The 20,462-nt window shown below is 47.4% G+C and overlaps 1 protein-coding gene across 2 annotated transcripts in view; it reads right to left on the minus strand.

Annotated features, from left to right (window-relative positions):
- LOC147667594 (palmitoyltransferase ZDHHC5-like) overlaps window positions 1-20,462 on the minus strand; it is a 483,616-nt gene that overhangs the window by 105,887 nt on the left and 357,267 nt on the right. For both annotated transcript variants that reach the window (XM_086948798.1, XM_086948797.1), the window contains exons 8-9: window positions 7,314-7,437; window positions 6,377-6,486 (exon numbers count right to left, since the gene is read on the minus strand). In XM_086948798.1, coding sequence (XP_086804924.1) covers window positions 6,377-6,486; window positions 7,314-7,437 — 234 coding nt within the window. The remainder of the gene's footprint in view (window positions 1-6,376; window positions 6,487-7,313; window positions 7,438-20,462) is intronic.

Genomic DNA, 20,462 nt, shown 5'->3' on the forward strand with positions numbered 1-20,462 from the left:
TATTTGATGTCAGCTCTGTGTATTGGCTTGAAGGGATGTTTCATCAACTGAGCAAGCACAATGTTAAGCTGCCAGGTAGGTGGTAAAGTCCTCACCGGAGGGAACGTCCTGAACAGGCTTTTCAGAAATTAACAAGTCTGCTGGACCAGAGGGAAGCACCAGACGAGGAACGTCGGAAACGAGATATGGCCGCCAGGTGAACTTTTATTGAAGCATGGGCCAGCCCTGAGTGTGCCAAATGAAGAAGGTAAGGCAGAATTTTGCAGGTGACTAAGAAAAAGGGTGTATGTTGTTTGCTTTACACCATATACAGAACCTTTTCCATTTCAGGGAATACGTCTTGTTGGTACTGTCGGCCCGAGCCCAGGCTAAGACCACTCTGCATTCCTGAGGAATGTCTAAGTTTTGGAATTCTCTGAACTCCGGAGCCAAGCCGATAATTTGAGAGATGCTGGATCCGGATGCTGGACTTGCCCATGGTTCATCATGAGGAGAGTTGGGCACGGTTTGAATGGGATCGGCGGTTCCAGCGATAGGAGATGAAGCTCTGTAAACCAGTGTTGGCGCGGCCACGCTGGGGCTATCAAGATCAGGGTGCAATGCTCTGCCTTTAGTTTCTGGAGGACCCTGGGAATCAGGGGAAATGGAGGAAATGCGTATGCAAAGACGTTGCACCATGCAATCGAAAATGCATTCCCTAGAGATCCCTTCTGGGGATGCCCAGCTTGCGTAATGTTGGCATTTTGCGTTGTGTTTGGTCGCGAACAGATCCAGGTGAGGCCTGCCCCATCAGGAGAATATGGAGTTGAGAAGTTGTTGGTCTAGCTCCCACTCGTGGCATACAAAGCGTTGTCTGCTCAGTGAGTCTGCCAGAACATTGTCCGTCCCTGGGACGTATTCTGCCCGAAGGGAAATGTTGTTTAGAAGTAGCCAGTTCCAAATCTTTTGAGATTCTTGAGACAACATCAGAGAGTCCCCCCTTGTTTGTTTATATAGTGCATTGTGGTGGTGTTGTCTGTTCTCACAAGCATTGGGGAATCTTTGATCCGTGGCAGGAACGCTCGAAGCCCCAGGTAAACTGCTCTTAACTCGAGAAGGTTTATGTGCAGTTGTCTCTCTGCAGGGGACCACTGTCCGTTGATCTGGAGTTCCTGAAGAACACACCACATCCTTCTAAGGACGCATCTGTGGTTATGACATGTGGCGAAACTGGAAGTAGGAAAGGTAGACCCTGCATAAGATTCTGTGGGTGAATCCACCAGTGTAGAGCTTGGACCATGGGAGGAGTCACTCGGATTACATCGTCGAATGATCCTGTACATTGGATCCATTGAGTGGATAGCGCCTCCTGAAGGGGACGCATATGAAGGCGGCAGTGTGGAACTAACAGGATGTTCGAGGACATCATCCCTAGCAGGGATTTGTACAGGCGCACCGTGATGTTCTTTTTGGCTTGTATACGGGCGGCCAAAGACGTCAGCTTGGATTGACGTTCCTGCAAAGGGAATGCCTTCATTGGAGCTGTATCCAGGACAGCGCTTAGGAAAGTGAGACGCCGGGAAGGCTGAAGGACGGATTTCTCTTGATTGAGAGTAAGGCCCAGGTCGTTGAAAAGTTAAAGACAGGCTTTGGAGGACTTGGTCACGCCTGCGAAAGTAGGTGCCTTGAGGAGCCAGTCGTCTAAGTACGGAAAGACTTGGTGATGTTGTTCCCGGAGGTACGCTGCTACTGGAGACAGGTATTTTGTAAAAATGCGTGGTGCCGACTTCAGGCCGAAGGGCAATACCCGAAACTGGTAGTGTTTGCCAGCCACAGCGAACCTGAGGTATTGTTCGTGGTTCCTGTGGATCGGTATATGAAAGTATGCGTCTTGAAGGTCTAAAGACACCATGAAGTCGTTCGCATTGAGGAGTTGCAGTACCTCCTGGATGGACACCATACGGAATGACTGTTTTTTGAGGTATTTGTTGAGATCTCTTAAGTCCAATATAGGTCTCCATTTTTTCTCCTTCTTTCGAATTAAGAAGAATCGGGAGTAGAACCCCTTGCCCTTCTGACCACGGGGGACTCTTTCTATTGCTCCTTTCTGGAGCATTAGTGAGAGCTCCAATTGTAGCAGGCTCAGATTCTTGTGTAGCATTGGGTGTGGAGGATTTTGAGGTGGAGTTTCCGCGAACTCCAGAGAGTGTTCGAATTGAACAAGTTGGAGGACCCACCGATCCGTTGTAATCGGTCTCCAATTTTGTAGGAAGGATGAAATTCTTCCTCCAACCTTGCAAGGCGGAGAAGAAGCGGAGACCTGTGGCAGAGAGAAGTCATTGTCTTCTGGCTGTGTCCTTCTTTCCTCCTCGACCACGAAAGGAAGACTTATTGTAGGACGACTGTTGTTGTCGTTGTCTCTGTTGGTACTGGGTTTTGTACTGCTGATTTGAGCTGTACGAGGATCTGTACCCTTGAAAGTCACCTCTTGTTGATTGACCTCTCCCTCTGGAGCCCCGAAAGGGAGGATTTTTATACTGGAGGGTACCCAGTGATTTTGCTGTATCAGTATCTTTTTTGATACCTTGAAGCATTTCATCAATGTGTTGTCCAAACAGAAGTTGGCCATCATACGGCATGTCTAGGACTTTAGTCTGTACTTCAGGTCGGAAAGACGTTGCTTTGAGCCAACCTTGTCGCGCCTTAGGACTGCAGCTCCCGGAAGCTGGCGGAACCTTGTGGATGCGATATCCATCATCTCAAAGGCTGACCGTTCGCCTTCTAAGAGAATTTTGTTTGCTTCTTCCTTCTGTTCCTCCGACAGTGATCCCAAATATGGGGCGATATCAGCCCACATTTGACTGTTGTAGCGTCCTAACAGTGCCATAGAGTTTGAAGCACGCACTGTTAGTGCTGACATAGAAGAAAACCGCTTTCCGATGTTATCGAGTTTTCGTCCTTCTTTATCTGGTGGCGCAGTCAGCGCAGCAGATGGATTTTTGGACTTGCGCTGCACTGCCTGAGTAATGACCGAGTCCGGCTTGGGATGGCCAGTAAGGCAAGCTGGAGCCGTGTCTGGAGCCCTATATTTTCTGTCCAGTCTGGGAAGAACTGGGGGCAAAGATGAAGGGTTTTGCATGAATTTAACCCCTCGGTCCCAAATGTATAGGAATGGACCGTACAGCCTTTTTGAATGGTTTCTTAAAATCGTAAATAAACGCAACAGCGCCTTTTCCAAGATATTATGGAATCCTCCAATGTCTTCCGGGGGCGAGTCCGCTTGCGTTGGTACAGGGGATGCTGGACATGGAATGACGTAGTACTCCCATTCGTCATGTGAGTTCTGGAGTTCCCCTTCCTCTTGCTGTTGCTCTTCTTCTTCCTCATCTGAGGATGGTGGAGGACGCGAAGGAGCAGGATCTGGCTGAAGCACTAGAGGTGGAGGCCGAGGTCTAGGTGGAGGTGACACTACTGGCGGTGGAGGAGGAGTGGAGGGAAACCTTTGATTGTAGTCCGCAATCAAGAACTGCAGATCTGTCACTATGGATGCGGGAAGACACACCATAGGTTGTGGAGGAGGAGGAGGCTGGTATTCCTCCTGGTATTCCACTTCATCCTGTTCTTGGTCTTCACAATCTGAACTTTCATGAAATTTTACGTGTAGTTGAGATGGGCTGGTCGCAGTTTGGAACATGGAGCCCTCATCGGAGTGTTCAAGTTCAAGTTCAGTAATTTGTATAGCGCACTACTCACCCAGAGGGTCTCAAGGCGCTTGGGGAGGGTGGGTGGATTACTTATCGAATAGCCAGGTTTTTAGCTGCTTTCTAAAGGAGAGGTGGTTCTGTGTAAGGCGGAGGTGAGTGGGGAGGGAATTCCAGGTTTTGGCCGCTAAGTAGGAGAAAGATCTTCCTTCAGTGTCCAGTAGATAAGCAGGTGATAGTGCCTGGACTCTGCTCGGAGAGGTCAATTCCGGCGTCAGAGTACGCTTAGTAACCTTAAAGTGCGTGTATGTATACTTCAAGGTAGGAGACTATCGTCGTCGAGCTCGTCGACTGGGTGGTCGTCGATGGAGGAACGTCGAAAATCAATCCAGATGCAGTTGTCGACGGTGTCGTCGTCGATTGTGTCGTTGACGGTGATTTCGTCGTCGACAGCGTCGTCGACGTCGACGGTCTCGTCGACGACTTAGTCGACGATATAGTTGTCGACGTCGATGGAGCCTTTGTCGTCGATGAGGTTTTCGTTCACGACGATGATTATTTCGTAGACTATGGATTTAGTCGACTACTATGGAGTTTTCGTCGACTACGCCGATTTTGATTTCGTGGACATGGAAGAGCTCGTCGACGGTGGCGTCGTAGATGATTTCTTGATCATAATGATACAAGAAACAGACCTACCCGTCGACGACGAGGATTTCGACGTGGATGACAAGGAGGATGCCACCGACGTGGAGATAGTTGCTGTTGATGTTGTCACAGGCAGAGCTGAAGACGTCATGAAAGGTCTCTTGAAGGTCGGAGTAGAATCCTGAAGATAAACCTTCACAGCCACGGCCTTTGAATGAACCTCTGAAGACTTGGCCGTCTTCTTTTGAGGTGGCTCCAAAGATGGTCCTGGGGATGTCATTCTAGGCCTTTTAGGAGAGGAATGTGCACTCCTGATGGAACACTCACTCTCACCTGAAGAGACTGCTTGGTCCTTATCTTTCAGTCTCTGAAGCCAGATCAACAGGCGTCCCTCTCTGTCCTTGAGAGTTTTAGCAGAAAAAGTGCGGCAGACTTTACAATCCTTAACAGTGTGGTCTGGGTAGAGACAATAAAGGCAGTCCTCATGCCTGTCATCTACATGAAACCGCTTTTTGCCACAAAAGGCACAAGGTCTAAAAAGCCCCTTTTTAGGAGTATCAGTCATGGTGAACTGAAAACCCCTCACAGAGAATAAATTCTGAGAGAAAATTTGTGGGAAAAATCCAGAAATACAGGAAAGCTGAGCAGAGCTTCCAGGAAGGTTCTAGGGGGTGGTGATAGCTGATTGGCTCTTGGCCAAAGTTTGGTCCTTTCTACAAAAGGACATGATATGTTACTAATGAGAGGCCTCTGGCCTATTACTATGTATATGTCTATATGACATTACTCTATGTACTGGGGACTCCCACCCAGACGACAGGGAATGATTCAGGCTATGAAAGATACCCCTAATACTGGATAAGTGCTTTTCAACTGAAACTTAAAACACCAATTTCTATATGAGTGGGTAAGAATCAGGCTTTTTGTGTGTTTGAATCAAAACCCAAACACTAAATTACAGACTAGTTTGCAGGGTCTATCCCCAGAATAGCACTTCATAAACAGGGAAGGCACTCCTTCAAAAAGCGGAGCCAGCCAATAATGAAGAAAAAAATATTTCTTGTCACTTGCTTTGAAAGACATCGAAAAAAATCAGAAAAGACCAGATATAAAAATAATTTCTTATCAAAGCGTGAACAAATATGCAAAGCCTAGCGGCTTAGAGATCCATTTTACAGGTTTAACAACTCGAACACAGCATGATGGGAAACTAGTGCTTTCCTAATAAGAGCAGTGTCAGATTTAAATCTGTTCCTGCCAATTACTTACATTTGTACCAAAGAATGGCATACAAAAGGGTGGTGGTGATCACTTAACCTTCCACTTTCTTTAATTTGCTTCTTTTCAAATGAAGAAAGCAATTCTGTCAGTGTAGCCTGAAAAGAGGCTTAAAAATGTATTTAAAAAAATGTTAATGAGGATCCCAGGAAGGTGGTTTACTATTATGGTAACAATTAAAATCATAAACAATCCTCACAAGTAGCTTCAGGACAAAGGAAAGAAAAAGTGTTAAAGGCCATTTCTATACCTGACCAAAAAACTAAAATTATCCTAACCAAATCGGCACAGACTTGTATTCTCGGAGTTGAAGAAAGCGGTCTGCTTTCAAGAGACAAAGGTAAACCTCTCTCGTGAGGCTGCTACAGAACACGGCCAGCATTGACCCTCTCATCCTCTAAAAGGAAGAATTACAACTGGGCTTGTCAGTCCAGTTATTTGTTTATGGTTAGTTCTCAATCTGATATGAAACATTGAAAAGAACATCCAGAAAATGTTGCTTTTAGATAGGTATCAATTCAAACATACTTTTGGCGAGACAAATATAGAATTTATGAATATTAATAAAGAAACCGAATTAATTCCAGTCCAGTCCTGGGAGGCAGACAGACATGAGGTTGGAGGATATCTATTGCACTAGTGAACAAGGCTAGGGTTCTGTGATAGACTGCGTAGGATGTAGCCATTGGATGTGGACATGGTGACTCGGGATAGGCAAACAGAAGTGAACACCCACACGCATTGAGAAAAAGGAGCTATGAACAACTCACCTTGGCACTGGCAGAATGTGGCATCGCTCCAGAAGTGCTGCTGTTGCTGTAGCCAGGTCTGTACTTGTACATGCTAGGAGTTGGTGGGCTGTCCTTTGCAAGAACAGACTCTGAAAACAATGAAATGGCTTGAACGATAAAGTATACTGCATACCACCTTTCAGGCCCATCAGCTTCCAATCATCATGCGCGCTTCCACAGCATCAATCACTATGAACTTCACCATCTCCCAGTCAACCATCACTATTAGTACAATCTCCAAATCAATTCTCTGGGCTCTACTTCCCCATCAATTATCACAGTGTGCACACCACCACCTCCCCGTCAATCAAGGCGTGTTTCACCATTGTCCCATCATTTCCTGAGCTGCACCGCCTTGAAGAAAATACTGAGCTGCATTCTATCCGCATCAACCACCCTGCACTTTACCACCTTTAAATCAACCTGACTTCGCTCCACCAGTTCCCACAACTACTCTGCAGCCTTAACTCTTCACATTTAATCACTGAATGAATCTACAACCCCCATAATCGCTCTGACTTTCACCATCACCACATTCAACCTGCTGTGCTCCACCGCATCCAGTCAACCACCTCTCTAACCTCCACAATCTACCTATCGATCACTCAGCAGTCAATCTCCCGAATAACTATTCTATTCTCTAACTCTCCACTGACAGGCTCGGACATCTACAACTTGCAGACTAATCACCAAGCTCCACTTCCTCATCACTCATCATCACTGCACTTCACCCTTCCTAGCAATCAATCAATCACTCCACGCTCCACCACGTCACCATCAACTACTGACTACCATCACCTCACTGGTATTAATATAATGCTGCCACCCAAATCAATGAAAAATCACAACCGGCTCAGCCATCAATCATTGACCACTGCCACCTTCCCATGACCACTGTATGTGATGATATCCTTACCATCTTTGGTAGCCAGGTGTAATTGATTTCGTAGGCCTACATAACGATTTAGATCTGGCTTGGGTGGGGGTGGCGCCTCAGCATCTGCAGACTGGCTCTCCGTAATATCAAGGCTGCTCTTTGACTGTACAGGAGGTAGACAGACAAAAGAATAAATACAAGACTTAGCAGGTAGAAAGATACATAAAAGAGTGACAACTCTGCCAGACTTCAGTGGAGACTGGTCACTGGTCAAAACTCCCATTTACGCACTCTGAAGAGAAAGAGGAAGAAAGAAACAAAATAGAAATCGTTTTGCAGCTTGAAGATTTTTCTGGATTCACATGCTTTACATTATTTCATCTAGTGGTTGGGCTCAGAATTCTCCAGTATTGTAGTAGCGGACCCCACCATGCATGTTTGTCATTTTCAGATTCCCCCCCCCCCCCCCCCCCCTTTTCTTTTTTGCTCTCCCGTCTTCTAGGGGAGGTGGGCGGATTGCCTGTGAATCCAGAAAATTCTTCAAGCTGCACAACTACTCCAAAAGGCAAGAAACTACTTTGTTTTGCAGCATGAATCTTTTCTGGATTCACATGCTGTGCATTGATTTTGTAGTGGGCTAAACTTGTGGTGGCTGGGATGAAGATGAGCTTGAATTTGTAAGGAAAATTCTACTTACTAGTATGCATCTGTTCTTGGCATGTAGAGCTGCAGAGTTGCACACTGTGCATAGATCACCACCTAGTGTTGGGCCCGGAGGTTTGCAGTTTGTTTTTGTCCTGAAAAGTTCTTTGGAAGTCACGAGATAGGTGACTCCTCCTTTGGACCACATTGCGCATGGGCATCGGCTCCAGCCTTCGATTGTTTATTTCCGCCATTGGGCTCTGATGCGTTTCCTGCTCTCCAGTCTGGAATCGGTTTTCCTTCGGCGCGCAATCCTCACTATACAGACGGTATCGTTTCGATCGCGTTCTCCATCAACGCGATTCTTCACCACTTCGAAGTCTTCGATTCCGGCCATCGACTAAGGCCTTCAGGCCCAACTAGGCATCCCTCTCTGGCTCATGGAAAGGACGCCTCAATGTAGATCGAAGTTTCGCCACACCGATCTACATGAGGTGTGCAACCTTTGCGTCTCATCGGAGCACGAGGCCAAAGACTGTTTTGTCTTGTGCCTCGTTCGCTCCAAGAAGACTATTCAGTACGGACTAGCTCGAAGAACAATTGCTCGCTCGTCAGCTTCGATCCCGGACAACATCTTTGAAGAGGGAGTCAACATGCCAGAACACCAGCAGGCCGAAGAAGGTGCCAGCTCCTCTGATGCCGAAGCCTCAGACGTCGAAGACGTCACGTGCCTAGGTGGTACAACCCTTTTTGCTCCCTCCAGGAATCTTTATTACAGGTGTTCTGAGGAAGCTCCTTCCTTTAGGACCTCTTGTGAAGGCCACTACTACTGCTAAATGTACTTTTATTGAAGTATGTTCTAGTTTGCAGTTTAGTAGGTGTGTGAGATAATTAAGGACCATTGTGTGTCCTTAGTGTTGTCCTGAAATACCCACAACTTTTGGGCCTACTTTGAGTATCTTCCCCATTTGGCTGTGCAACACTTTCTTGTTGTCTGCCTTCTTGCTTCTCTGAGAATGGCCATTGTAGTTTTTGGTAGACCTAGGAAGCCAAATTCTATATCCTCAGGAGCCATGCTGCTGAACTGTAACTTTCTGGTTCCGGATGAAGAACTCTCTCCCTTTTATTGACAGCAGGTCTTGTTGTCTTGATAATCTATGTATCTTGTCCTGCGCCATGTTTATTAGGTCGGAATACCAAGTTTTTCTGGCCCATTGAGGGGCAATGTGTATTTGCATCATATTGGAATCTTTGCCTTTGTTGATTACCCTAACAGTGGTATCAGGGGAAAATGTAAGCAATTATTCCTTATCAATTTATTGACAGAGCATTCCCTAGGGATTGGTGGTCTGGACGAAAAAGTATTAGCATATTGTGTTTGCTGGCGTTGCAAATAGATCAATTCCCCCCATTGTTTGAATATCTGTTTGAGTACTGCTTGATTAAGTTCCCACTCATAGGTGGAAAATGCTTGCCTACTTAGCTTGCCCACTTCACCATTCTTTTTCCTTGGAAGATGAATTGCTGTTAAATCTATTTGTCTTGGATTGGCCCGCTTCGAGATTTCCTGAGCTAGTCTTAATAGAACAAGAGGTTGATTTCCTCACTGCTTGTTGAAATAAAACAATATTGTTGTGTTTTCTGTGTGAACTATCATTCGCTAATTTATTTCACCATAAGCCTGCTGGCAACCTCAACAAACCCTACTACGTCACCACCAGTAGTAAACAGAGACTGGTTACTCCTCACTCATTTCAATACTACTCCTCCCTGAATGATCCAAATGCCCTCGGTACACTCCCCGTCAACCTGGGAGCAGGAAGCTTTCAAACTGAGATCTCAAATATACTGGACCAATGCGCACCTAGATTAAAACACAAACCCAACAGGAGAACCCCATCAGAGAAATGGTATCTGCCTGAACTAAGGACACTAAAAAGTGCAAAACGTTGGAGCACAAATCGAGATTGTCCAATCAGGATATGGATAGATTATTATACAAGGTAGAGATAAAAACCAATAACGTCATTAGGAATGCTAAGAAGACCTATTCGCGAAGCGAATAAAAGATAACAGCAACTCGCCTAAAGAGCTTTATAAATTAGTAAAAGAATTATGCAAACCAGCAAGTATGTCTCAAACCTAGCCCCCTTCAGAAGAATGCTGCGAGAAGATATGCAAAATCTTCTCTGCCAAAATCAGTGAGATATATTCTTCATTCAGAAAGCAACCCCTCCTCAGCCAAGACCGAATGGGAATCCTTGGATTCTCGTCCTGAGGCTCAAACCCATGTTAGCAGTTTTATCCCTTTTACAGAGTAACAGGTTATAAAAGCAATAGGTTAAGTTAAATCGGGGTCTCCACTTTACCCATGCTCTCACTTCATATTCTCCCGAATCATACCGGCACCATGTCCTCATGTAACTCGCCTATTCAACCAATCTCTGGACACTGCTGCATTCCCAGATATCTGGAAGAAAGCCATTGTGGTCCCTTTACTGAAGAAAGCAGGCACGGATGTCCACAATCCAGCTAACTACTGTCCAATCTCCCAGCTCCCTTTTCTAGCTAAAGTTATGGAGAAGTTGGTCAATTAAATTATCTAACTATGTCGAAAACAACGAACTCCTGGATCCATCTGAGACTGGCTTCAGAGCCACCAACAGTACTGTGGCTACCCTCTTGGCTGTCCTGGACAATATCAGATCCCTAATCGATCAGGGGAGAGCCGCCGCCTTGATCCTGTTGGACCCGTCGGCGGCTTTCGACACAGTCTCACATGGACTACTGTTGAGCACCCTACATGAAATGGGTATACATACGAAAGCCCTTCAGTGGTTCAGCTCCTTTTTGAGCAACAGAACACAAACAGTACAAATGGACTCTTTCTTCAAGCCGAAAATCTATCCGTTAAGGTCTCCTGCAGGGAGCCTCCCAGAGCCCCACGCTCTTTAACGCCTATGTATCATCTTTGGTTGAAATCAGTGAGAAATGGGGATTCAGTATCTGCTCCTATGAGGATGACACACAATTGATGACAGCCCTCGAAGAAAGACATGAGGACGCCAGGATCAAACTGAACTGCCTCTCAGAAATGGCGATTTGGATGCCAGATCATTGTCTGAAATTGAATGCTGACAAATCAGAGATCCTACTCTTTGGGGTGTAACTTGGTTGCCCCAATTGTTGGAAACCGCTCCCGCGCCCAAGCAGGCTGCAAAAAACCTGGACATTCTTGTTGACAACAAACTAACGATGCAGGACCATGTCCCTCGGGAGTAGCTGTGCCACTTTAACACTATCACTGCTGCAGCAATTCGCCATCTGTGCTGCAGAATGCAAATGCTACTTACCAGTATGCATCTGTTCTTGGCATGTAGGGCTGCTGACATTCATATCTGTGCATAGATCGCCACCTAATGTTGGGTCCGGATGATTGCACATTGTTGTCCTGGAAGAGTCTTCGAAGTATCACAAGATAGGTGGCTCCTCCCCTGGACTACAGTGCGCATGGGCATTGCCTCCATCCCCAGATTGTTTTTAGCCATTGGCAGAGATGGAGTGAAGAATGTGAGTGATGACCATGCTATGAGCATATGTATATATATGAATGAATACTGCAGCTGCTACAGGCGCCGGGGAAGAGGGTGGGCGATATGAATGTCAGCAGCCCTACATGCCAAGAACAGATGCATACTGGTAAGTAGCATTTGCAGTTCGAGGCATGTGGGCTGCTGAATTCATATCTGTGCATAGAATACATAGCAGTCCCTCCATTAGCGGCGGCCGCCCGTGCCAGCTGCAGCAGTCTGAAAAAGTGTTTTTAGAACAGCCTGACCAACAGCTGCCTGCTGTTTGGAATGCACGTCTACACAGTAGTGCTTAGTGAAAGTATGTGTGGTAGACCATGTGGCTGCTCTACAGATATCTTCTAAGGGAATGTTACCTAGGAAAGCCATAGAGGCCCCCAACTTCCTGGTGGAGTGGGCCCTCGGTGGGATAGTGAGGGTGCGCTTAGCTTTAGCGTAACAGATCTGAATGCACTTTACTATCCACCTAGCAATCCCTGCTTCGGAGATAGCGTTTCCCTTGTGGTGTGTGGCAAAAGCAACAAAAAGCTGCTTGGTTTTGCGAAAATCTTTTGTCCTGTCTACATAATACATCAAGGCCCTCTTAACATCAAGGGTGTGGAGCATGCGCTCCGCCAGCGTCTCTGGGTTTTGGAAAAACACCGGCAATTCAATTGTCTGGTTTAAGTGGAATTGGGATACCACTTTGGGTAGGAATTTAGGGTTAGTGCGGAGCACCACCCTGTTAGCATGTACCTGGAAGAAAGGTTCTTGGATGGTGAGCGCCTGCAGCTCGCTAACCCTCCGTAGCGATGTAATTGCTACTAAGAACGCAACCTTCCAAGTCAGAAACTGAAGCTCACAAGAGTGCAGTGGCTCAAAGGGAGGACCCATCAGCCTCGTAAGAACCACATTGAGGTTCCATTCTGGAGCTGGTGGGGTCCTTGGTGGAATGACCCTTTTGAGTCCTTCCAGAAAGGCCTTGATAGCAGGGACCTTAAAGAGTGACAGGTGTTGCCTAATCTGGAGGTATGCTGCCATAGCAGACAGGTGAATGCGGATGGAAGAGTATGCCAGATTGCATTGATACAGGTGGAAAAGGTAGCAAATGATGTTTTGAATGGAAGCATCTAGAGGGTCAATATTGTGGTTAGCACAGTAGATGACAAACCTCTTCCATTTAGCCGCATAACAAGCTCTGGTAGTGGGCTTCCTTGCCTCCCGAATGATATTCATGCAATCGGGAGGAAGATTGAGGTAGCCAAACTCTAGGACTTCAGGAGCCAGATCGCCAGGTTGAGCTGTTGCGGATCTGGGTGCTGAATGTCGCCATGGCTCTGCGTCAGAAGGCTGGGAGTGAGATGAAGCCTTTGATGCGGCACCACGGACAGTTCTAGAAACGTGGTGTACCATGGTTGGCGAGCCCACGTCGGAGCAACCAGGATGAGAGTCATCGAGTGCTGCCTGAGCTTGCGTGCCACCAGCGGTATCAGAGGTGCTGGGGGAAAAGCGTACGCAAATCTGCCTGACCAGTTCATCCACATCGCATTGCCCTGTGATTGGGGGTGTGGGAATCTGGCGGCGAAGCTTTGGCATTTTGCGTTCTCCTTTGTGGCGAACAGGTCTATCTCTGGATGACCCCACCTTTGGAAGTACGGTTGGAGTACTGATGGATGTATCTCCCACTCGTGCATCTGATGGCTGTGCCTGCTGAGCAGATCCGCCATTTGATTGTCCTTGCCCGGGAGATGCTCTGCCATGAGGAAGATGTTCCTCTGACTGGCCCACTTCCACATGCTCTGAGCCAGATGAGACAGCTGTGGAGAGTGTGTGCCTCCCTGCTTCTGAATGTAGTACATGGCCGTCATGTTGTCCGTCCGGATCAACACGACTTTGTTGCACAGATGTACTTTGAACGCCTTCAAGGCCATGAAGATTGCCATCAGTTCCAACACATTGATGTGCATCTTCCTTTGCTGTAGTGGTAATGCTGGTCTAAAATCGTGAATCTGAGATACTTCCTGTGGGAAGGATGCAGGGGGATATGAAAATAGGCATCTTTCAGATCCAGCGTAGCCAGAAAGTCCCCCTGCTGAAGCAGGGGAAGCACCTGCTGCAACGTGAGCATATGGAAGTGCTCCGAGAGGATGTACCAGTTTAGGGGCCTGAGGTCCAGGATTGGCCTGAGGGATCCGTCCTTCTTGGGAATCAGGAAATACAGGGAGTAAACCCCTGTTCCCCGCTCTTGCAATGGAACGAGCTCTATCGCCCCTTTTTGCAGCATGACTAGAACTTCTTGCTGCAACAAGGTCAAGTGCTCGCCTGACATAGGACGGCTCCTTGGGGGTATGTCCGGTGGGATGGAAGTAAGCTCTAGACAGTACCCGTACTGGATAAGAGACCTCACCCACCTGTCCGTGGTGATGGACTTCCACGCCGGCAGGAACTGCTGGAGTCTCCCCCCGACCGGTGTTGTATGGTCGGGGGGCAGTGACAAGACGTCACTGTTTGTTGGTGGTGGTGGACCTGGAGCTATTGTTTCCATGTCCCCTGCCCTTGACGTTATTGCCTCTGTAACCACCTCTACCCTTGTTGTTGTACGAGGTTTGGGTGTTAGTCTTGTAATATTGTGTGGACTGGGATGCCTGTCCCCTTGAGGTGCCTCTGGAATTTGAGCGGCGAAAGGAACCACTCCGAAACTGCTGACTTTGTAAAGCCCCCATAGACTTGGCAGTTTCCGTATCTTTTTTCATTTTCTCCAGGGTGGCATCCACCTCAGGGCCAAACAGATGGTCAGGATTCACTGTTTGATTCAGTATTGTAGTTTGGATGTCAGGTTTGAACCCTGAAATTCTAAGCCAGGCATGGCGTCTAAGCAACACACTGGTATTGATAGCCCTGGAGGCTGTTTCTGCCACATCCAGTGCGCATTTGATGGATGCATTCGTAATGAGTTTTCCTTCCTGAATCAGCATCTCTCCCGCCTCCTTGTATTGGTCAGGCAAGTGTTGTAGTATGGCCTCTAAAGTGTCATAATGGGCCCTATCATAACGTGCCAGTAGGGCTTGTGTGTTAGATATTCTCCAGATATTAGCTGCCTGTGCAGCAATCCGTTTGCCTGAGGCCTCAAAGATCTTGGACTCTTTGTCTGGGGGAGGAGCGTCACCAGTAGTTTGAGAGTTCGCCCTCTTCCGAGCGTTGGAAACAACCAAGGAGTCCAAAGGCAAGTGTCCCTTTATATACGTAGGATCCGTGGGCGCTGCCTTATATTTCCTGTCGATGCGAGGGTTGACCACACGCGCCCGGGTGGGCTCTTTGAAGACTTCCGTTGCATGTTTAAGCACCCCTTTAAGCATCGGCAGCGTCTTGACTGACTTTTCAGCTACAGAGAAAGTGTCGAAAAGGAAGTCCACATCCACGGGGTCCGAGTGCAGCTCGACGTCGTGGTTAGCCGCAGCTCTCTCGATCAGAGCGTTAAAGGCCGCTGAGTCCTCAGTCGGGGACGTTTTCGCCGCAAAAAGTTGCGCGTCCTGGCCCGACTGCGGGTCCTCTGGGTCGCCTCCAGCTGACCAAGGTTCGTGCTCCTCCTCCGGATCCGAGTACGCCGGATAGTTGTACTCGGCGTCTTCCTCGTCCGCATCGCCGGCAGCGGAATGCGTTGGCGAGTGTCCTAGGGCTTGTGGGGACACAGGGTCCACCAGCGCCGAAGAGTCCGCAGAGTCTCTTTTGTTTTTGAGAGGGATCTTAAAATGCTCCAACGCCGGCTCCGTCGTGATCTTCCTCTTGAGGAGAGACAGCTTCCCGGTGTTGGCGTCGATGATTACCTCACGACGTTCCTCTTCAGCAAGCGGTTGGAGTCGAAGCTTCGACACCACCAAGGCAGCTTTCGGTGCCAATACCTCCTTCGAGGGTCCACCCTGTTTCGGCGCGAAGGCCTTCGGCGCCGACTTGGGAGGAAAGGTGAAACGGATAGGCGTTTGCTCCTTCGCAGGCTTAGGTGTGAGCTTTGGCGCCACAGTGCCCGAAGCGGGAACCACACTGTCCTTTCGAATCCGCTGCAGGGATTCCGCCACCTTCTTCGTCAAGGCCGGAGAGGGCTTGACCTGCTCGAGCGACTTCTCAGCATCGAGAGCCTGATAACCCGCAGGCGCCTTCTTCGGGGCCGACGCCCCATGGCGATGCGCGTCATCGCCCTGACGCTTCTTCGGAGCCGTCTTCGGGTCCACAACCCCTTTTGGAGCCGACGCAGCCGCGTCGGACGATTTCGCCTTCGGCACCGACCCCGAGGGCTTCGGGTCGGCCATCTTGGCGTGGCTCTTCGAGTCGGCCATTTTGGTTTTCTTTGAAGTTGACGCCTCCAGAACTTTCTTCACCAGCGCAACTTTCACTTTCGGTTTCGCATCCGAGGGTGCGTGACCAGTTGGCTTCACTTTCGTTTTCTTCAACGTAAGTGGCGTCTCATAAATGTCCGTGACCGGGCCCGGAGGCGGGGACGTAGGACTCATAGTTAGATCTTGGGTAAGGCCCGAAGGCGATCCCTCGACCTGGGCCGTATGAAGGGGAATAACCCCTGAGTCTGGTTGGGGATGCTCCTCCTCCGAGCTATCTCCCATAGTGGCAAATGCCTGATCGTCGTCCCCTACCTCGTCGGTGACTTCGTCAAAGTTCTCCTCACCCGCGTCGTAGGTCTCCCCCTCGGACGCGGGACTAGAGCCCGAACCTTGCCCGTCGTCTTCTACCTCAACAGATTCCTGGAATATGTCGTCTGGTGGGGGCGCCGCAGTCGATAACTTAGCCTGGAGCCTATGGGCCCGACGAATCTTCAAAGTCTTCTTGCACCGGAATTTCGAACACGCCATGCAGCTGTCCTCATGGTGATCCGGTGACAAGCATGTATTGCACACAGGGTGCACGTCGAGGTGTGAATATTTGGAGTTACACACCGGGCACTTCTTAAACGGAGTTCGCTCCATAGCAAAAAGTGTAGTGTAGGCCCGTCCGCGCCGAAAGCACGTGGAAGGGCAGCAAGAGATCGGAGCTGAGAGTCAGAAAAGAAACTCGTACGCAACTATACCGACGCCCAGCCTAGAGACCTTTTGGTCTCGATCAGAAGTTGAACAACTATCGGTTCCGACAGAGGGAACCGAAACACATCCGAACCCAATGGCGGAAAAAAACAATCTGGGGATGGAGGCGATGCCCATGCGCACTGACCTCCAGGGGAGGAGCCACCTATCTCGTGATACTTCGGAGACTCTTCCAGGACAACAATGTGCAATCATCCGGACCCAACACTAGGTGGCGATCTATGCACAGATATGAATTCAGCAGCCCACATGCCTCGAACACTTCTTTCCAATTGTTCATGACGAGCTCAGCTCGTCATAAGCACACGACCAGTGTACTGCATGACGAGCTGAGCTCGTCATGAGCATCGAAGGGGTTAAAACTCCTAAAAAGGCTTTTCCCATGGATCCCTTGGAATGTGGGAAAACCATCACACAGGCCCTACTTATAAGCAAACTGGATTACGGGAATGCGTTGTTCGTGGACATGGCTGATTATCTTTTCTCTCGCCTGCTGGTAATCCAGAATGTGACCGCCAAACTGGTGTGCAACAAAAGTAAGTACAGCTCGGCATCAGAATGCACAAGTCAGCTCCATTGGCTGCCCGTGCGTCAAAGAGCCAGATTCAAGCTCCTGAGCCATGCACACAAAGCCCTACATCACAGCGGTCCCAGAATTTTACAAGACAAGTTCCAATTCTATGCCCCTATACGGATTCTAAGGTCATGCAACCAGCCACGCGGGCCAAGTACAAGCGTATCAAGAAAGCCAGTGTAGGGGGCTGCGTTTTCTCCCACCTGGCTGCAACTCACTTGAACAAACTACCGCTAGAATTACGTTGTGCTTTATAAAAAAATTAATAAACTAACAGATTGTCCCCGCAGCTCATTCTGAAAGGCTTTTAAGACTAGAAACACTGTCTTTAGCTCCAGAACATTGATCTGCTGTACCACTTTCTATTCTGACTTCGAGTGTGCCCATATGGGCTCCCCAACCCATAGGCACGGCGTCTGTAGTTATGGTTACTGTTGTAGTTGGTTGTATAAATGGTCTTACCGCCATTAAATGCCATCTGTTCCACCACTCCTGTACTTAGGAGGCTATCTTCCAAACCGTCCTCGCTGTCGGAGACTGCCCCATCTGGTAGAGGTGAGTTTCTTGAAGTATTGATGCTATTATTTTCTCGCAAGGACAAGTTTTTTTTGCCTTTATTGAATTGATTCTTGCTCCGTGAAACATTTTTTCCTGTTCTGTTTTTTGTGATGACTTTTCTGTTCATAAATAAAACCCTGAGTGAAAAGTGTTGCTATCACCTTCTTTATGTCTGGCATTTGCTTAATGAGTTTGCTCTTATTAGCCAGTTGTCTAAGCAAGGATATACATATATTACTGTATGTGCACTGCCACTGCTACTAGGCACTTTGTAAACATCTTTGGTGCAGACTTTAGGCCAAAGGACGAAGGCCGGTTCCTTGAATTGATAGTGTATCGTGTTTACTACAAAGCGCAAATATCTCTTGTGACTGTGATTCACTGGGATGTCCAAGTAAGCATCTTTTAGGTCTATAGTTGCCATGTAATCTCCTTTTGGGATGTATGAGGACTTCTGGCAGTGTCCTCTTCAATTTTTTGGGTCCTAATTAAAACGTATTTATAAAAACAGAGGTCCAGTATCAGACAGAGTTCCGTCTTTTTAGTAATGAGGAAATATGTTGAGGAATTTCCCCGATTGATCTCTTTCTTGGGCACCTCTTCTATTGCTCTCTTTCCCGGCATTCCCTATACATCTTTGAGTGGACAGGATGTTTTCTTTTGAGTGGACCAATTTCTTTGGTCCCTTTGCTGGCGGTGTCTTTATAATATTCTATGCAGTATCCAAGTTTAATATCCAACTGTCTGAAGTCCTTTTTTCTGGCTTCCACCGCTGTTGTGTGTGTTTCAATGTTTAGCCACAGAGTTTCTATATACTCTGACTCTTCAGTGCCCTGAACCATGCCCAAAATATCAGGATCATCTTTGTCGAGGAATAACTTGTTCTTCCTTCTCCTATGGCTCTGGTATGATCGGGGCAGTCCAGTTCTTTGACATCTTTCTCCATTTGTTCTTTCGGTGTGGAAGTCTTTTGAAGGATTCGGAAATCTCAAAGGGATGCATCAAAATCCCTTTTCTTCCACAAAACTGCAGCTATTTCTGCCTCAAGGTGTTTTTTATTTTGTTTGATTTCAGTGGATTGATCTTCAGGGTTGAGCATCGTCAAAGACCTTCTTTTACCCGTCATGGTTTCCTTCAACAGTGTATTGCTCATCGCCTTTTTCAACAACTCCTGACTTCTGTCTTCTTTTAAAGTTGAAACCTCTCGACTTCGATAGTCTTTCAAAGTCGTCATTTCGGGTGTTTGGCTGCCTGCAATGTCCTTGCTGTGAGACCTCAAGGTTTTTTTTTTGTGTTTCCCTGTTTTTGGTAAGCAATTAGTTTGGCGTAGAGGCAGCATTTAGGGTTTGAGTTTGGTGTTCTAGACTCTCCCATGAATATTCTCTGTGTTACCTGGGTTCTTTTATCTTTTAACTTGCGATGTTCCCTCTCGACCATTCTCATCTCAATGTCCAAGCCTTCTACTTCTGTCCCTTTGGGACGTTACCCTAGCAGTTGCTCGACAAACTCAGGTCTTAAAGTGACGAAGTCTGCTTCTGGCCCAGAATAGCGTAGTGTGCCTGCTTCTGTTTGTTCCTAACCCTCAGCGTCTTCAGCTGGAAATCTGCACAGGCCTCGCAGTCAACGCTCTTGTGGTTGAGTGGGAGGCAAAGGTTACACACCTGATGGTGGTTTTTCTGGGTGAATGTTTGTTGGCATTTAAGGCACAATTGGAAAGGTGTCCTCTCCATAACACACGGAACAGGAAATTTCTGTATGGGCATTCTCCAATATGGCGTTGACATATATGATCAAATAATCTTCTCCAGTATCTTTTTTCGGTGGACTTCTTCGGTGTTTAGTTGATGAAACTTTGTCCAAACATATTTCTGCAGATTGGAGAACATTCAGCTATGCTATCAGAGGAAAAAATGAATTTTAAAATGGTGACCACACGTGGGAGCTTTCAGGGAGGGCGCATGACGTCAGGAGAGACTGGATAAGACATCAAATGGTGGGATTGTGGATGCCCAAAAACAAAAATAGTAGAAGGGCTACTTGTATACAGGAAAATTCCTGACAACCATCAGATGACAACCATCAGATGGCTGAATAACGCACAGCAAGTGAATACAGAAAAGATTTACATTGGAAAATGGGGGTTACTTGACGAAGAAACGGATGACCATGGCATGTTAACAAAGAATCCAATATTGAGAGTTGGAGATCCCTTAGTGAGGGGGACATTATTCTAAGGAGTCAGGAGTTCTGTCAAACAGTGGAGAGGCCTCAGTTGGTATTCTAATAGGATAAGTATTTAGACATACAGAACAGACTAAGAGAACTTTCTCAGACCAAGATTCGCGTTCTTTGGATTCACAGGAGAGGAGAGTTGCAGAGGGACAGAATACACATAGGTCAGAGACTGAGGGCTCTACCAGAAAGAAAATAGGAGACCATCTCTGCATTTCGGATTAGCAAAATTCATGAGAAGAGAAGAGGCAAAGGGAGCTCAGGCTGGAGACTGACACCTCAGCAGTTGTCAAAGGAGCTGTATTCACAAAAGGAGAAATGGAGAGGGTTCAGGCAGGCCTAGAAAAAGCAACTCAAAATTCATTTTTATGTTTTAATTATAAACTAATCAACCCAAGTTTCAAAGTCTCTTACTTACCTATTTGAAAGCATGCAGGGATTAATATATATACACATAAATGGATTGGTGCTTCCCACTCACACAGAGTGATTGGCACTCTTCCGACAGAAGTATGCTGGCACTATG

The sequence above is a fragment of the Lissotriton vulgaris genome, unplaced genomic scaffold, assembly GCF_964263255.1.
Source record: "Lissotriton vulgaris unplaced genomic scaffold, aLisVul1.2 SCAFFOLD_409, whole genome shotgun sequence".
Taxonomy (NCBI): Eukaryota; Metazoa; Chordata; class Amphibia; order Caudata; family Salamandridae; genus Lissotriton; species Lissotriton vulgaris.